The sequence below is a fragment of the Ischnura elegans genome, chromosome 8 (genome assembly GCF_921293095.1).
Source record: "Ischnura elegans chromosome 8, ioIscEleg1.1, whole genome shotgun sequence".
NCBI classification, from domain to species: Eukaryota; Metazoa; Arthropoda; class Insecta; order Odonata; family Coenagrionidae; genus Ischnura; species Ischnura elegans.
Window position 1 is genome coordinate 116,855,244 of NC_060253.1, and position 18,982 is coordinate 116,874,225.

An 18,982-nucleotide genomic window follows, 5' to 3' on the forward strand; every position below is an offset into this window, starting at 1 on the left:
CGATGGAACTGAGGTTAACACCGGAAGCCATGCTGGACTAATCAGGAGAATGGAAATGGCCCTAAGAAGACCCTTGCATTGGTTTGTTCGCCTGCTTCATTTCAATGAACTATCGTTCAGAACCGTCAAAAGAACTGATGACCCTGGAAAACTTTGTTATCGAAGTTTACGCTCCAATGCGGTTTTCAATAAAATTGAGAAAATATCGAACAGAAGTCCCGAAGCATATTATGATTCTTCTTATGAAATATAGAAATAGAGACATCTAATTATGCCGCTACTCTATGATTCAGGGAAATGTAATTTTGCTCACCGAGAGAATATTCCGCTTGCAATGTTAGCCGATGAACGCAGACAAATTCGTGCAATGGCCATCACAAATACATTGAAATCGAGAGAAACTCAGCAGGAGGAATTGAGGAAATTCGAATTTTCCAAAGCTAACCTTCTACGGAGTGAAGAGTTTTCGGGATCGCCACCGGGTCAGGAACTCCATATCTGCCGACGTTTCAATGTCCGACTCGGTCATCAAAACATCTGCAGACATGGAGTTCCTGACCCGGTGGCGATCCCGAGAACTCTTCACTCAGTCCATTCGCCGGGAAAGCACAAAATCTTTCTAAACTTCGATGCTCAAAATTATATTGACTTGGTTGACTGTGAACCAATTGAGGTAAATCAACCACCAATAGTAGCTGGGATGACAAACAAAAACTTGGAAGACCTTGTTACGGAAAGATCTGTATCAGATCCTTTTCCCTGCCATACACAAGCAGTTGAAAGGATGGTACAAATGATAATGTTAGCATCAAAATCCGTGTGCAGTATAGAACGCAGGCATGGATGGGCATTATCGTGCATAAGAGATGGATACTAATAATAATAATGGAATAGAATAATTTTCTCAGAGTAATTGATGTGCTTTCACAATTGTGTCCTTCGGAAGGTTGGCTGGGGGGGACACGGGTGGAACTCGATGGCAGCCTCTTCCTCGTGGTGAGTTCTGGGTAGTTTCTTTACGAAACTTGCAGAGAGCTACTTAGTGAAATGCTTAGTTTTCAGGTTCTGTTTTTTCTAAGCCTAAGTTGAATTTCTTGTTGAAAATAGCTGCGCAGGTAAGTTATTCGTCATTATGATTGATGTTAATTTCAAATAATTTACCTTATTACTACTTTTTGTGGGATTATTTACTACCATATGATGACTTATATGATAAGAAATGAAATTTAATCGAAATAAATATTTTTTTACCAGCAATTTAGCCCCCAAAATGGAGTTTTAGAAATGTAGGCAAAAATGAGTTGTGTGGTGCGGGTGGTCTATACTCTAATTTTGTTGTTAATTCATAGACATTTTTTTAACCATAGATTTTGTCAAAAAAAACTTCAAATTTCATTTTCATAAACTATAAACATGTATCCACTCTTTTTTATTATCCATTATACCATATTTTCATTAAATTCGTCTTCATAGCCGTTTGATTCTGAAATCAGCCTGATTTTTCGCAAAATTTTAAACTTTAGAGCTCGGGCGGCAGTGGTTAATATTATCCGATCTGAAAAAAATTTTGTGTGCGAGATCCCTATATCATTTCGCAACTTTCTCGCATAGGGCAAATTTGATCAGGAAAAAAAACCTTTTTTCGGCCCATCCTAGTGGACATGGTTTCTATTTTCTGTAATCTTCCTTGGACGTTAGCTTCTCACCATCACCAATACCTTAGTCAAATTTTCGGAAAACTGCACTCACGGACATTGCTGGAGAAACCTTCGCAGGATGATCGTCAGCATTGCCCTTTGCATTTTTGGTAACTGAAACTGTAGGTTGTCTTGCCTGTGTTTTTTTTTTTTAATTTTCTATATTTTTTACATACAATATTTTCTTTCAGAATGCCATTTGTGGTGGCTGAGTTTTTACCTCACCGGGAATTCAAGGACGTCACCGTCCAGACAATTCCAGCCTGCTGGATAGTTGGTGAGAATGTAACCAGGTACCCACCCCCTGGGTACTCCTGGGTTGCAATGAGCCGACTAATCCATAAAGAGGTTGCTCCCAAGGATAACTGGGAAATACTGGGGGTGAAGTTTGTTTCCCCCAACTTTGGTATGTATATGTGTGTAGTGCTTAGTTTTCATTATGTGCATAGATTTCTGCTTGGACCATAACTCTTTTAATTAAAAACTTTCCACAGATTCTTATTTGGAAGCAGTGAGTGTAGAGCGCAAGGCTGCTGAGTGTAGTGACACTCACCTTGAAGTGGTACTGGAGAGCATGGCTGGTGAGGAGAGGAAGCGGAAAAGGAAAGCTAAAAAAATCTGTTACCCAAGTGAGCTCATCACTAATACGAGTGTAGACGAAGATAATTGTTGGATTAGTGATCCTCCTCATTTGCCAGGTACATATGTCTTCACATACATTTCTTAGCATAAGTTGTTAGTTTAAGATTAGTTCATGCAATCTCATTAACTACTCTGCCTCAATTGATTCTCCCGCCAACTGTGCACTGCGGAGCGACAGACAGAAAACTCGAGGAATGGCTGCAGCAATGATATGTCTTGACCTTCATGCCAATCGAAGAGAATTTTTTTGATGCACTGTGGCTTAGGTGAGAAAGATTATAAAAAATCACGTCCAATCTCATTAAAAACAAAAGAAGAGACATGCTGACTCCTGGGAATGCTATTATCCATGACGAGGACCGTCATCTCAGCGCTGATGCAGCCCAACTGTTCGTTGAGCAATTTCATTGGGACATTTTCGATTAGTCTTAGACACCTAAGCAATAGTCAATTTACCATTCCTTCGCAAAGCTATGGAATCTTATTGTGAAGCATGGCTAATTATGAGAGCCACTTCTCGGCATCAATTACACTCCCACTTGGTCTTACCCCTAGGGTTCTAGGCGAGACCAAGGCTCTCTAAAGGCCGTTTTACATGGGGCACGGAATTGTGCAGGTTAGAGCAGCATCAATTTCTAAATGTCGTGGAATTGTGCAAATGAATGAACGAAATTAGGACAGGGGCTATTTTGCCATCTCACGGCCACGCATTCTCGCATATGTTCTAGTAATTCACCGCTTTACATGGCGCAATTTTGACTGCACCTTCGTACACACGTCAGATTGTGCAAGTACGAGCGAGGCAAATCAAAGACCTTCCCAGAATGCGGCACGCAAGCCATATTCTGCTTTTTTCTCTCTCTTCGTACCTAGGTAATTGGTGAGCAGATAGCATCATAATTACTACGAAGCAGGTTCGTCGCAATCCACCATTTTAGGGACATCACTAAATACGGATAGTGTGGAAACAGCCGTCGAGCATTGTTTGCTATCATGCAATGTTGTGTGCGTGATAGTTTAGCAAAAAATATTTTTAATAACTCCATAAATGAGTTTCACTTAATTTCCAACGTTCCCACAGCTGCAACGCTTCGTAGTCTGGTTCATACAGCCATCGTAAAACATCCCAACTCTTCTTGAATGCCCGACAATTCTTTCAATGAACTTAAAAAAAAAACTAGATATCTTAAGGAGCGTTTAGCCTAACAATGGTGGACACGCACCGCCTTTCCCGCAGTGGTGGCGGAGTGGTGTTGACGGAGTATATTATGAACTCACTAATGGTGATATATGATCTTGTTTTTTCTCGGCGAATATTTCTTATAAATATTTCTCGGGTTTCTAGCCCAGTGAGACTTTTTTGGTCTAACGTTTCGACGGAACACTCTTCCATCGTCCTCAGAGAATGAATGTGCTGCAGGCCTGCCTTCCTGCGCTTATATAGCCGTTCAAACCGGGGGGCATTGTTGTCGTCTTCTGTCCGTTATCTTTTTGATTAACGGTTTCCATTCCGTGCTTATCGTGTACCCAGAATCGCGATTTACTTTATTCCTCTCCAGCCGGATCTCAATGGCTTCTTTAAGGAGACGATCCCAAAACAAAGGTGCCTTAGAGATCACTCGAGCCTCATCGAAAGATATTATATGATCTTCCGTTAGGCTGTGTTCAGCGAGGGCCGATTTCTCCGGATGGAACAGTCTTATACACCTCTTGTGCTCTTTAATTCGTGTCTCTACCGTGCGCCCAGTCTCTCCGATGTACACTTTCCCACACTGACATGGGATACGGTAAACTCCAGGTGTTCTGAGTCCCAAGTTGTCCTTCACACGCACTAAATCCCCACGCAGTTTTTGCGGTGGTTTGTGTATAGTTTCAATATTCCGCTTTGCTAATGGTGAGTAACGAATAATAATCAATGCCTTTCGTTTTCATTGATGAAGGAAACTACCCTATTAAGAGATTTCAAAAACGGACTCCTTCACACGCCTGGATATCCGCAGCTACTAGATCGTTTGGAGTTTATTAGTTGCGTTAGAGCAGAGGCCAGAGATAATCACTCCGCAGAGTAACATTTGCAACGGAAACGGCCTAAAAAGCGAAATCAGGAATTCACACAATGCACCCCGCCCCACGGCATCTCACGCATTAATAATCTCAAATCCTGAACAGGTCAGGCTATTGGGCGGATTAATTGGGCCAATCCGGAATGCATGCAAGCTAGAATATGCACCTACGACTACCTACGAGTTCATCCATTCAATGGTCATGTTTTCAGAGAGCTTAACCCTCATTCAAAAATTGTTTTTTGAGAAGGCTTTTTGTGATTTCATTCAATTCCTTGAAAAAACTACCTTCATTTTACCAAATCTTTGTGTATTAATCTATTCTAATCAATTCCGTGATACCATTGTTGCGCAAAATACATATTCCATGTTTACATTCTTCAGGTAACGACCTCTTTTAATATTTCATCGTCTTCCGTCCCTGCAATCAGCTTCCTCTTACCACTACCCCTCCACTTATCTTAGTCACTTCCAGTTACAGACTAACTAATATTTTCCAGCACCCGCTACCTCCTCGGTCAACGGTATATCATCCCTAATCACACATTTATACCATTTATCTCCCACTGTCCTTCCAGTTTTATTTCCCAAACAACATTAGATTAATTATATACTTTGCTATTCGATTATTGAAACAATGGCACTAATGGAGTAGCGTGGAGAAATGATGTCGGGTGAGGAGGTCCCTGATTCAGAGTCATCTCTCGGCGGCGTGGAGAGGCTGATTGCGGCGAAAGACGGATGATGAGAATGGTGCATAATTTCAAGGAGGCAAGCCCATCATTAACTCATTCGGAATATTAATTGGAGTCATAATAGCGAGGGGCGGATAAGGGCTCTGGAAAAAAACTTCTTTTTAAGGGCCTCGTATTTTTCTAGACTTAAATGCCGCCCTCTCAAGGGATAGCTTATTGCACAGTGCCTGCCATAGGCAAATGGAGTTGATGGCTTGAATTAAAAATTGTGATGCATCGAAATAGGGCCCCAGAAAGCGATGCAAACAGGGATAAATATTTCGTACTCACTGAGAAATGGCCGCCGCATGAGGGGATAAACATTCACCTGGATCACCAGCGGAACTTACCTGAAAAAGGAGAATACGGGAGTTAATTTATGAGCTTTTAAAATTCCATCAGCGAGATGGCAAGGGTGCAGCCACACGGTGGATTTCCCAGCAATTAGGCCTCACGTAAACACACTCATTGTATCAAATTCATGCAATTATGCCCTCGGATAAGTAATTCGAGTAATTCTACGACCTTACCTTGCCTTTAGAGCCCTTTATCAGCACTTGAAAACGTGACACGAAGCATAAACACTCTTTTCAAACTACATGTGACAAAGGAAAAAAAGTGCCAAGTTTAAAAATACTTTGGCGGCGCATGCTCTCATTCCCGAATGCTGTCACTCTGTCATTTTAAAATAGCAGGGAGCCAAATTTAATCCTTAAAATTTTTCACTGGAAAAACCAACTACGGTACAGCGTTGTATTCCGGGGCAAAAAATGACAAACTGTCCAAAAGTTCCAAGGCTAGCATAAAAATGGAGCATCGGAATAAAAGAGACAACATAGTTAAATGAGTAAAATAGCAAACGTCACCATGCCATTCTGTATATTCTTTTACCTTAATGTATATGCTCAGAAAAATTATTGAATAATCGTGCAAGCACTCTCTCAAACTAGTGACGCAATCCGAATGGATATGACCGTGATACATGTCAAACTCACGCTTCGATTCATTATCATTGTCAAGATTGCTGTTTTCAGTATTGCAATATGTTTCAAGGAAACATGTTATAGTTGATTATCATTATTAAGTATCCTACCGATTAAGGTAAGTTTCCATGGAGAGCTTAAGGACTCCTGGAGCCCCCCATCACATCTGCACATCCCTCTTCAGTGATCCATATGACCTAATACCTTCCATTCTATCCAGAAATCCTATTCTTTTCCTTCCCCTCCCTTGCTTACCTAACATTCTTCCCTCTAACACTGTTTTCAACATCCCATCCCCTCTAAGTACTCGTTCCATCCATACCTTCTGTCTCCTCCGTATCTCATCTAAAAGCTGCCTCTGCTCACCCACCATGTCCAGCCTCCTTTGTCGTTCCTCCTCCTCTCCCTCCACTTCACCTCCTCCATTCTTTGCTACACCCACATCTCGAATGCCTTGAGCCTTCTCTCGTCCTCCTTCCTAAGTGTCCACGTTTCTGCACCGTAAAGCGCTACACTCCAGATCAGACACTTCACTAGCCTTTTCTTTAAATTCTTACATAGCAAACCTCCCAGAAGCTATTGTTAATTACAAAGTAAAATATGGTCTTATTGAAGGATCTAAGGTTTTCCCGGCGAATAGACTGGAGGAAGAGTTCTCGGGTTTCCGGCCGGGTCCAAGGGTTTGTCAGCCCCGACGTTTCGAAGGCTAAGTCTGCCATCGTCTTCAGGGTGAATGGATTAGCCAAGTTGTGTCCTTCCTATATACCGTCGCGTTGGTTTCAGGTGGGCTCTGATTGGTCGACGGTCGGGCCAATGCGTGTCCTCTCCCCCTTCAGCTTTTTCAGAGCTGGTTTCCACGCATTGCTCAGGTGGAAGCCGGAGTCTCGGTTCATGTTTTTCCCCTCAAACCTGATTTCTACTGACTCCTTCAGGACACGGTCCCAGTAATTTTTGGCCTGGCATATTAGTTTTGTATCTTGAAAATTTATTCGGTGACCGTTTTCTAGGCTGTGCTCGGCCACTGCAGACTTATTGGGATAGTACAGTCTGATGCATCTTTCGTGCTCCTTCAAGCGTTTTTCAATGGTGCGTCCGGTCTCCCCGATGTACACTTGGCCGCACTCACACGGTATGCGATAGACTCCTGATGTCTTCAATCCAAATTTATCCTTTGTGGTTCCGAGAAGGGCCTTGAGTTTTCCCAGTGGTTTGTGGATTGTCTCCACATTATGCCTTCTTAATATCCTAGAAATTTTGTTGGATATTGTTGAGACATATGGCAGGCAGGCTCTCCCTGTTGGTTTTACGTCAGGTTTATCAGCTTCTGCTTTTTTCCTTAAGGACTTTTTAAGGGTCATTTTGATGTCTCCCTCTGTAAATCCGTTTGAGCGGAAGGTAGTCCTCAGGTGATCAATTTCCGACTTTAGGTGTTCGGCGTCAGAGACAGCTTTGGCTCGGTGGATGAGAGTTCTCAACACTCCATTTTTCTGCGCTGGGTGGTGGTGGCTCCTTCCATTGAGGTACAGGTCCTTGTGCGTGGGTTTCCGATACATGCTGTGTCCTCGGCTGCCGTCAACCCTTTGTTCAATCAGGATGTCTAGGAAGGGTAGCCGGTTGTCCTTTTCGGTCTCCGTGGTGAACTTGATGTTGGGATGGACGCTGTTCATATGCGCTAGGAAGTCCGTCAGCGACTCAGATCCGTGTGGCCAGACTATGAAGGCGTCATCCACATATCCAAAAAAGTGCTTCCGGTGGAGAGGGGCCGACTCAAGTGCTCGTTCCTCAAAGTCCTCCATGAATAGATTGGCGATGGCCGGTGACAGCGGGGAACCCATGGGTACTCCTTCTTTCTGCTTGTAGAACTTCCCCTGATACAGGAAGTACCGTATAAGCTTGTGTAAGAGGCGCACACGTGTAAGAGGCGCACCCCTATTTTGAGCATCAGAGCTATAAAGAAAAAAAATTTTACGGCATTTTTTTTTATACTACCGCGCGGTGTTGCAGACGTGCGCCGGGAATTTCGACAGTTATCGAACTTTCCTCTTTCAATATTAATTATTAAAATTACCTCAAAATTACCATCACAATCTTCAAATAACCTGCACAACCAGTACAATGCCACCGCTGCCAAGCAATTGGGCATACTAAGAACTTCTGCAACCTCCCTCCAAAATGCGTGCGTTGAGGAGAAGGCCATATTAGCGCAGAGTGGAAAAAGACAACTGAAACTCCTGCCACATGTGCACTTTGCGGCAAGGCCCACACAGCTACCTACAGCGGCTGCGAAAAGCACCGCACAGCGAAAGCTGCCATGACTGCCCGCCGCAGCACGCCAGCTACTAACTCACTTCCCACTCCAGAACCCACTCCCCTGCTTCGCTCATTCGCCGCAGCCGCAAACCCACAACAATTTCCTTCCCTCACCAATGACCTTCCCGCAGACCAACCTTCAGATCCCAACGACCTTACCTCCTGGTTCCAATCCAACAGCTCCCAACTTTCCTCCCTTCAATCCGTTTCAGCAAGGAAACACTTCCTTCTGTCTCAAATGCTACTCCTCCAAGACTCACCATGAACATACACACTACAGACGTTAACTCTCTACATGTTATCTCTTGGAACTGCAACGGCGTACGGACTAAAAAACATGAACTCCTCCAGTACGCCATCGACACCAACATAGACATCATACTCTTACAGGAAACACACCTAAAACCCACACTCTCCTTTTTCTCTCCACACTACAAAACCTACAGACTGGACCGCAACACAACACGTGGCAGAGGAGTAGCAATTCTGGTCCGTAAGAACATTCCTCACTCCCTCCTCAACTCTCCCATTCCCGACGTGTTCGAAGCTCTTGGTGTATCGATCCACACGAAAGCCGGTCCCTTAAATATATACACAGTATGCAGAATCCCTTCCAAACACATGACAGTGGACAACCTAGAACGCCTGTTTTCTGTACCAAGCGGTATCTTCTTCGGCGACTGGAATGCTAAGCATTCATTTTGGAACAGCAACCGGACCAACAAAAACGGCAGAATCCTCTACAACTTTATTAAAAACAAAAACATCCTCCCACTTTCCCCACTCCAGTCAACGCATTATGCCCCACGATCATGCGACATTATTGATTTTGGATTCTCTCTAAACCTTCCCATTAAATTCACTCCCTCCGTTGTTTACTCCTTCACCCCCGACCATATGCCCTTAAAATTCTCCATCCCCATATCCAATAAGCAACTAATACCTTCCAAATTCACGGTAACAGATTGGGAAAAATTCCCTCTCCTGTTAAATGATTCTCTCTCCTCTCTCCTCCCAATCTCAAATCCCACCCCACAATCAATAGAGAAACAGGCAGAAGCACTTAAAACAGCCCTTCACTCCGCAAAAGACAGCGTCTCACGCACTTTTGTTCCCCGCAACACCAGACCTGACAGATTCCCCAAATACTTAGTCTCCCTGATCAAACTCCGCAACTCGGCCCGACATATCTGGCAAAGATAACACATTCCTGCCAACAAGATCAAGTACAACAAACTTGCCAACACCGTCACGCAACACCGTCAAAGCCGAGGTCAAGAAATACAGTACTGCGCTCTGGGAAAACCACATCAATAACCTCACGCTAGAAAATCCCACAGAAAGCCACCAAAAACCGATCTGGAGAACCCTACGATCCCTAAAAAGGGCAGACAAAAATCTATTCCACCCAATTATCTCCGACTCCAACCTCATATTCGACCCAGCTGAAAAAGTCGAAATCCAAGCAGACCACCTTCAGAAAACCATGGCCCCTGACCAATCACTTTCCCCTTTAGAACCTACAATCAATTCATTCCTAAGAACTCTCCATTCTTCATCCGTGTTCACTCCCATTGCTAACCCCTCAATAGTCCAAAAAATTCTAAACTCCCTCTCAACTAAAAAAGCACCCGGGCTAGACAATATTTCAAACACTCAGTTGAAATATGCCAGCCGTTCCCCAAACTTTCTATTCCTTCTTTCTGATCTCTTCAACCATTTCTATTCTTTCCCTTTCATCCCACCTGCATGGAAACAGGCAAAAGTTATCCTTCTTCCAAAACCGGGCAAAGATCCTAAAATTCCAGGCAACAGTCGTCCCATTTCTTTACTTTCTAACCTCTCCAAAATTCTCGAAATTATCGTTCTTCAACGCCTAGAATCCTTTTCATCAGAACACATCATTATCCGACCAGACCTGCTTGGGTTTCGAATAAAAATGTCTGCCCCACACCAAATCCTACGTTTGGTGGAAAAAATATCTCACGGTTTTAACAGTCGCAGAAGCAGGTCAACCATGAACGCAGTAGCAATCGATGGCAATGGATAAATCGCAAAGCGGCAAATTCTGATTCACATCCAATACGGGCGAGGTTTTCATTGAAGTCGTCAAAATCGGCCTTTAAAATAAGAAAGAAAAATAGAGAGAGGTTTTCGTGCCAAAACTTCCGTTCAAATACTGCTGTTTTCAAACAGTGCACACAAGTTGGAAGAAGGAAGCTGGCTGATGACCACACACACTATCGAAAGACTCGGAAGTGGATATTAGTTACGTAGGGAGGCGGAGAAAGGCCTCCCGGCCAGACCGGCAGTTCACGTAAATTGATGTGCGCCGCGCTGATTGTGTTAACTACGCAAACAACGAATATAATTAGCATTTTTTAAACTCATTAGTCATGTGATATCAAAGATTAGCCAAAATTTAATTTAATTTTCTCAAACAGCAGGTTCTATGAAAATATTCCTCCATTGCAATCGTGACCTCTTTTGTCTTTCAGCCTTTGCCATTGTGAAGCGCATTGACACTCTTTGATCGCCACAGTGACGATACTGATGGCAGGGTTAGCAAGTGAAACGAAACTGATGTTTCGTTTCGACCTGGAGGGAAACGATAATACGAGGCCTAGGTTTAGTTTCGTTCCCGCACGAAATTAAAATCATCAAGGAGTTCAGCTTCATCATCATCTTGTGGTGTTCTGCCCATCGGCAGGTCCCCCGTGCCAACGCTGTCTCCATTCTCTCCTGTCTCCGGCCATCTCCCTCAAGTCTCCATATTTTCCAATTTTAACGTTGTCGATAATCTTCAGCCTTCTCCTTCTTCTGACCCCTTCCACTATTCCCTCCAAAGCTGCTTTCAAAATTCCATTCCCTCTCATCAAATGTCCCAGCCAGTTACCCTTCCTTTGATTTATACCCATCAAAGTTCTGTTCTCATCTATCCTATTAAGCACTTGCTCATTCCTAACTCGATCTGTCCACCATATTCCCTCTATCTTCCTCCAAACCCACATATCAAATGCCCGAATCATGTCCCTATCTCTCTTCCCCATCGCCCAAGTCTCACATCCATACACAAACACTCTCCACACAGATTTCACCAATCTCTTACTATATTTTAATTCCTGCGCTTTATTACAGAAGGTTCTATTCTTCTTCTTGAAAACTTCTTTCGTCATTCCTGTGCTGACGGGCGTAATAATTAAGAAGAATTCTGTGGGATAACTCGTTTATTTCAGAGAGCGGAAAACAGCGTAACAATCTCGTACTGTGCAACATGACAAACTCCCCGCTCCGCCGTCAGCCTGCCGTATTTATACTCATCGGCCGACCCACCGCTCCTACATCAGCCCACCGTAATCATACACGCCGGCAGACACCCCGGGATGAAGGTCGCCCTGTTCGACCGCCAGAGCTCGAACCCGCCACATCTCTCCTTCTGAAAAAAACGAATAAAATATGTGGCGGCAAAAATGCCGTTACTGCATCTGCAGTCTTTGTGGAGGACGAACGATCACTCCTCTTCGTCCAGTTCGGTACTCTTGTACTGCTCCGTCTGCTCTCTCCGGCTGAACCTCTTTTTCACGAGGGTCTGGGAATGACCCCACGAACTCAGGATCGGGTCCCCCCTCCAATTCTGCTGGTGCCCGAGTCAGAGTCAGCGCTGCTCGATTTCTTCTCACGACTTCATGGCCGGTCTCCATGGCGAAGATATGATCGAGGACGACCTGCCTCTACAATGATTGTCCCATACTCCCGGCGGTCTTTCACCCATACTCTGTCCCCCGCTGTCAGTGAAGGCAGTTCTCAGGCGCGATGCCGTCGGTTGTAATTCCGCTTAGCCCTCTCTGTGATGAAGTGGTTCTTGTGCCGGAGGGCTTCGAGGTCGGGCCACTTAGGAGCTAACCGCATGTGACCCATTGGGACGTTTGTTCTGAGCTTTCGACCCATTAGTAACTCTGACGGAGAATACCCCGATTCCAACCTTGAAGATCGATATGCGAGAAGGCCCAAACATGGATCTGTTTCTTAGGCGAATATATTTTTTACAATTTTGACTGCTGCTTCCGCCTGGCCATTGCTTTTTGGATGATATGGACTGCTCGTTAGAAGTTCAAAACCGTATTCTCTCGCAAAATTTCGGAAGTCATTTCAACTAAAAGATTATCCATTGCCCATTATCCGCCCAGACGATTTCGGGAATACCATGCCGCGCGAAAATGGCTTTCAGTTTCCCAACCAATAAAGGTGCCCTAGTGTTCTCCAATCTAGCGACCTCAGGATATTTTGAAAAATAGTCAACTGCAACTAGATATTCTCGACCGCGGCTGTGGAAAATGTCAATCCCAACGACCTGCCAGGGTCGCGCTGGTGTCTCACTCGGCTTTAGCGGCTCCACTCTCCCTGGCCTGCGTTCAAGACATTCAGGACATATACTAATTAAATCTTGAATTTCTTTGCCTACGCCTGGCCACCACACGGACTCTTGGATCCTGTTCCTACACTTGGTGATTCCCAGGTGCCCTGCATGAAGTCGACTCAGCATATCTCTCCTTAATGATTCCAGAATTCCAGATTCTTGTCCCCCGGACTAGAAGACCGTTAAGGAGGAAGAGGTTTGCACGTTCACTGTAGAAATTAGTTTCCTCTAGGCTTAATTTATCCTTATGTGGCCAACCTTCTTCAACATACTTTATCAATCGGCGCATTTTTTCGTCTCGCTGCTGCGCTTCCCATACCGCCTTGAGTACTTTGTCAGTCATGGGTGTTTCCGCGCATATTTCCTGGACATAGAGCTCCACCTCTTCGTCACTCAGAATGTCGCTCTCTCTCGGCGTTTCGGGGATCGGAGATCTTGAGAGCGCATCCGGTGTAAACAACTTTTTCCCTGGAACGTACACGACATCATAATCAAAGCGCATGAGGCGCATGCGAAAACGCCGCACTCGAGCTGAGAGTTCACTAATGGGTTTTGATCCCAAAAGCGCCACTAAAGGTTTGTGATCCATACCGAGAATAAATTCCTTCCCCAGTAAGTAACTAGAAAATTTTTCACACGCCCACGTGAGTGCTAAAACTTCCTTTTCTAATTGTGCATAGCGTCGCTCGGTTTCCTTCAAAGCGCACGACGCAAAACTGGTTGCCCTCTATTCATTATCAGGCTGCAGCTGTTCTATCACTGCTCCCAGGCCGTGCGGCGATGAGTCGGCTAGTATTCGCGTCGGGCGGTTCGTTTCGTACAATGCTAACGCTGGGGCGCTTGTCAACCTTCGCTTAATTTCTTTCCATGCGTCGGTGTGTACCTGCGTCCATGAGAGAGGTTCTTTTTCCTTTATCAACTCTCTCAGAGGTTGGGTGATGTCTGCCAAACGTGGTAGGAATTTTAAATGATAATGCACCATCCCCAAGAAGTGACGTATTTCGGTGACTGTTTCTGGCTGCGACATTCTTTCTGTGGCAGTGATCTTATCCGGGTCTGGTTTAATCTCCTCCGATGCCAATATAATATGACCCAGAAATTTAGTTTCCCTCACGCGGATCTTGCATTTGTCGCTGTTCAATGTAATTCCCCTCTCTCTGAGTCATTGAGGGACTGCCTGCAACCGCTCATTGTGCTCCTTTTCTGTCGCCCCAAACACAAGGATGTCGTCCATGACGTTTATTACTCCCTTTAGACCTGCCAATGCCTCTGACATTCGCCGTTGAAAGTGCTCTCCTGCCGATGACAGTCCCATAGGCATACAGTTGAAACAATATCTTCCGAAGGGCGTTATAAAAGTGGTCAGCAAAAGGCACTCTCTTCTTAGTGGGATCTGGTAATAGCCTCTACTAGCGTCCAATTTCGAGAAGAATTTTGACTCTGCCGCTCTTAGCAGGCTTAGGTATTCGTCAACTGACGGCAGCTCATGCCGTTCTCTCCGAATATTTTTGTTTAATTGCGTGAAGTCTACGCATATTCGGACTGATCCATCGGCTTTCGGGACGACCACCATGGGGGCACACCAATCCGTAGGCTCCTCTACGGGTGTTATAATCCCTTCTGCTTCCATTTTCTTGATTTCAGCTTCTACCTTATCTCTTAGTGGCAGGGGTACTCTTCTTGCCGTGGACACGGCATATGGCGCTGCTCCCTCTTTTATGCGAAGGACGTATGGCTCAGTCATTCTTCTGAGACCCTGGAAAAGTTCGTTGTAGTTTTCTTCCGGGTGGCCAGCCTTTATTTCCCGCAACCAGGATGAAATTCCGAGGCCAGAGATAGCAAGTAGTCCCAGGAGAGCGTCATCGACTCCCGGAACCACGTAGATCTCATCCTCGTATTCTCGATTCTTCCAGCGTAATGTTATTTTGAATTTGCCTTTGGCTGGCAATCTGCTGCGGGTAGGACCACTCAGGAACGAATTTGCGTTTTCCAAACGTATTCCATGAAATTTTTCAAATAATTCGGTCTCGATCACTGTGACGTCAGCACCCGTGTCGACTTTAAAAGAGATTTTCTACTTATTGATGACGATTGGGACTCTCCACCCTCCCATCGATATGCTCCCTAGAAAAAAATAGTCACCCTCACTTTGGCGTTGAGTGTTGATGTCTGCCACCATTTTTTTTCTGCATACGGCCGCCCAATGTCCCTTTTTCTTACGTATGGCGCACGCAGACTGATGCGCTGGACACTGCACGAACACGTGCGACGGTTTCTTGCCGCACCTTTGACAATTTCGACCACCTTCCCTACTTTGATTAGCGTTTGTCGTTGTCCGTGATTTGGCGTGCGCTGGGACTTTCCTTCGCACGGCGTCCACCTCTGGTGCTCGGACCAGTGACAAGGAGGATTTACCTATTTCTACCGTGCTCCATAAGAGCGTCTGTTGTCGATGTACCACTTCAGCTTGCCTTGCTTTCGTTACCGCTCTCTCCAGCGTGAGGTCCGGGTCCAACTGTAGTGCTTCCGACAGCTTGGCGTTTTGTAGACCAACCACTAATCTATCCCTCACTAATTCCTCTTTCAAGGCGCCGTACCTACAATTTTTCGCGGGAATGTGCAAATCCCGTACAAATTCCTCTACCGTCTCGCTTTCTCCTTGTAATCGCTAATTAAAGTGAGCCCGTTCGTAAATTATGTTGACTTTTGGGACGAAATGTTCGTTGAATTTCTCGAAAACGACCTTATAAGTCCTTTCTTCTGTGGCGGTGAGGTTAAATGACAGCAAGATGTCGTCTGCATCGTCACCCATCGTGTAAATTAATGCATCAACCTGCTCGTCGTCCGGCTGCTTCGAAAATCCCGAGGCCCTACGGTATCGCTCGAATCGACGACTCCATCTCGGCCAGTCCTCTGCTACAAACGAAAAAGGCTGGGGAATGAACCATGACGGATTAGGATTCTACAGGGAGATGTTGGCGAACATACAAATGGGCCCAGCGGAGCAGATAGAGGAGTTCGCGGATCGTATCCGCGAAATAAATAGTCATACATGGAAGGAAGAGGAAGATTCCGCCGCAGCGGCAGCTCGGCGTACGGAGGCTGATGAGAGAGCTTTAGACGCCTTCCTAAATGGCCTTCCTGGTAGGGTGGGGGAGCACACGCGCCTCTCTATGCCAGAGACTTTCGACGCTGCTATATCCGCAGCCATGCGCGTGCGGGAAGCTAAGCGGAGGATCCGACCGGTGAAGGAGGGGCGAGAGGAGAGGAGCGTTTTCACGGTCCGTGATGGAGCTTGTCACACGTGTGGCCGCCTCGGGCATTTTGCAAGGGACTGTAAACAGCGGGGCAGAATGCAGTGTTTTAATTGCGGGAAGGAAGGACACTGGGCTAAAAGCTGTTGGGCACGAAGGCGAAGTAGTTTCAGCCAGCGTTCTGAGATGCCGTTAAACGGCTCCGGGGCCGAGCAAGTCGCCCGCAACGGCCCCAATTAAGGATCGTACTCCCATGTGTGCACCGCGAGGGGAATGTGAAAGACTTGGTGGTGACTGTGACGTGTGGAGGCATGCGGCGACAAATGTTGGTTGATACAGGGGCGCAAGTGAGCCTTTTAACACGTTCCCTGCCACGCGCCGCCATAGGGCGTCTCACATAACTTCAAATCAGAGTTAGTGAGACGCCATATGGCGTCTCGCATTGCTGCTGGACGCAACTAGTGAGACGCCAATGGGCGTCAAAGTAGCGTTTTCATTGAATCATCAAGCGATGAATAGAACTTGAAATTTAAGCTACATTTTCTTATGCACTGATGAGACAATGTTATCTTCTGTGAAGGGAGGGTATTGGTAACACATTTCAGCTCGAATATAATTTTTTTTTCGCCTTCGGTTTCTCATGTTTTTTTCGAGAGTGCCATTTTTCAATGGCTCTATCATTCTATGTCTCAAGTGGAGCTTGAGGTATTATATCTCAACACAATGTTTCAAATTACATTTGCTGAGCTTTTTTTCATTTATTTCCTTCCCTCAGTTGTCGCTCATGCCTAACCGAGTGAGGAGCGTATCAGTATACCAAATTTATTCTCTGTGCCTGTGCCTTCCATACGGAAGTGATAACCAGTTTAGTGAATATATCATGTGTACTCCGTCACGCATTATTGGGGGAAAGAAACGTTTTAACGAAGAAGAAATCAAGCATATGTTGTATTCTGTCCATTCGGCTTCCACTAATGACCTTGAAGGATTTTCTGAAGGAGACACCGCTTATTCACGGTGTCTGAGGAGTCGTATGAATCCTCATAGTCAGGTAATCTTTCTTCTTCTAATACAGGTATGATTGCTTATTTCAATTTTTTATTCACATTCTAATAACTCCTTCTCCGTGGCACCGACTCCACGGGGCCTGAGGGGGCCCGAGTCCACCCTAAAATTCGTTACAGATGTGAGGAAAAAATGTGTCATGCTTGTCAATTTTCCCCGGAGTGTCCAGATATCGAGATTCCAGTGATCAGGATTCTAACGTCGATCATATGACTCTTCTAAAATGCTTAAAAAACTTAAAATTCACTACTTATAAAATTTACAGAGACAAGGTCCCCAGTTTGGGCCCTACCAATATTTTTTAAGTCGGCACCCCTGCTCCTGCTGTAATGTTTAGATACTTCTAGTGAGGTGATTCATCCCGCGCTTATAGAAAGAAATCTTGGGAGATAAGTCTCATTTTGTGGGAATCATTAGGAACAATAGGAAAGGGCTGTTGAGAGAAATAACGACTGCTAAATTAAAGAAAGGCATTTCAGTGCTATGAAAAACTTGTGGAGCAACGGTAAAGAAATGGAAAGATCAGCGCGACGTATTCATGATCTCCACCACCATCAGATAGGAGATAATCCCAACGGGGAAAGAAATCAAAGAGGGGAAGTGGTTACTAAGCCAAAGATGGTGATTGAGTACATACAATAAAATAAAGGGAGGAATTGACCTTGCTGATACCCTTACGTTGTATCACTGCACCCATCGAAAAATAGTAAGGTGGTACCACAAGGTGGCCGATGATGCTCTTTTTGGGACCTGCATTGTTAATGCTTTAATACTGTGGAATGAAACACAGAATCCAGGTGCCCACATGATCTCTCTCCTGCAGTTAAGACGATAAATTATAGAAGAATGGATGCATATTCTTCGGGATTCCGTTGATAGGGTCTAAAAAATCGATGCACTACCTGGTAAATACAAATAACACTGAAGGAAGTCTTCGAAGTCTGGTAATTTAGAGGATAAAATTATCATCACATAAAATTAGTATCAGTATTTTTTGCACTATTTTTAGCGCTGTATCTTCATTTTAGAAAAGCCCGTGTTGGCTGTCGCGGATGTTACAAAGAATTCTTGCAGACAATGAGCCGCAAAGTTGCCCTCACTAAAGCCAAACGTGTTTCTACAAAATTTATGATCTGTCCGGATCAGCCGTACCTAAGTCTCCCAAATTTAAATCATTGCACTAATCATCTCCGGATACGGTAGCAAATATTATTAAAAGCATAATCAACAATTAAAATTTGTTTTGACATTATTTTCAATCATAGCTTTTCAGTGTACACTAAAAAGTTGGAACGCAGATCCAATTGCCTGAGCCGCCAAATGGTGTCTCGTCAAATTTTAGGCATTGTCAAAAGTGGGGAGACGCCCTATGGCGTCCCACGTGACTTAAGTTACAAGCGATAGCGCATCACGTAATGAGTGTAAATATACCGAGAAATATTAGTAAAACCCGGAGATAGGCTCAATATCATTATTGCCGTTTGGTAATAGGTTCGAAAATATTCGCCTGGCACACGCGGAATGACAGTAGAATTCGGGCCCGGCAGCGAACGTGTTAACTAAAAAGTGCTGTGGGGACCGAACACCGAAGAGGTCTCAGTTCAGGATAAAAGGACTGAATGGAGGGCTTATTTGGAACTTCGGAGAAGTGGTAGTACCGCTAGTTGTCGGTAATAAAGTGTATAACCTAAAGGCTCAGGTTGTAGATAATTTGGGGGGCCATGAGCCTTAGATAGGCTAAAGGCCTATAAACCAATGGGGAACATGCAAGCTTTTTAAAAGTACTAGAATAAGAAGATTCCTACCTCAAATGTGCT

General features: G+C 44.8%; 2 protein-coding genes across 4 annotated transcripts in view; one reads left to right on the top strand and one right to left on the bottom strand.

Annotated features, from left to right (window-relative positions):
- The first annotated feature begins 1,865 nt into the window (after positions 1-1,865).
- On the top strand, positions 1,866-2,777 carry LOC124164295. The gene is made up of 2 exons (XM_046541543.1): positions 1,866-2,103; positions 2,192-2,777. The coding sequence occupies exons 1-2, from the start codon at positions 1,890-1,892 to the stop codon at positions 2,422-2,424; spliced, it is 447 nt and encodes a 148-aa protein (XP_046397499.1). The 5' UTR covers positions 1,866-1,889; the 3' UTR covers positions 2,425-2,777.
- A 2,454-nt stretch (positions 2,778-5,231) lies between these two features.
- LOC124164351 overlaps positions 5,232-18,982 on the bottom strand; it is a 239,991-nt gene continuing 226,240 nt past the window's right edge. For all 3 annotated transcript variants that reach the window (XM_046541638.1, XM_046541637.1, XM_046541639.1), the window contains one exon: positions 5,232-5,486. In XM_046541638.1, the coding sequence (XP_046397594.1) occupies positions 5,424-5,486 (63 nt within the window). In that variant the 3' untranslated portion in view covers positions 5,232-5,423. The remainder of the gene's footprint in view (positions 5,487-18,982) is intronic.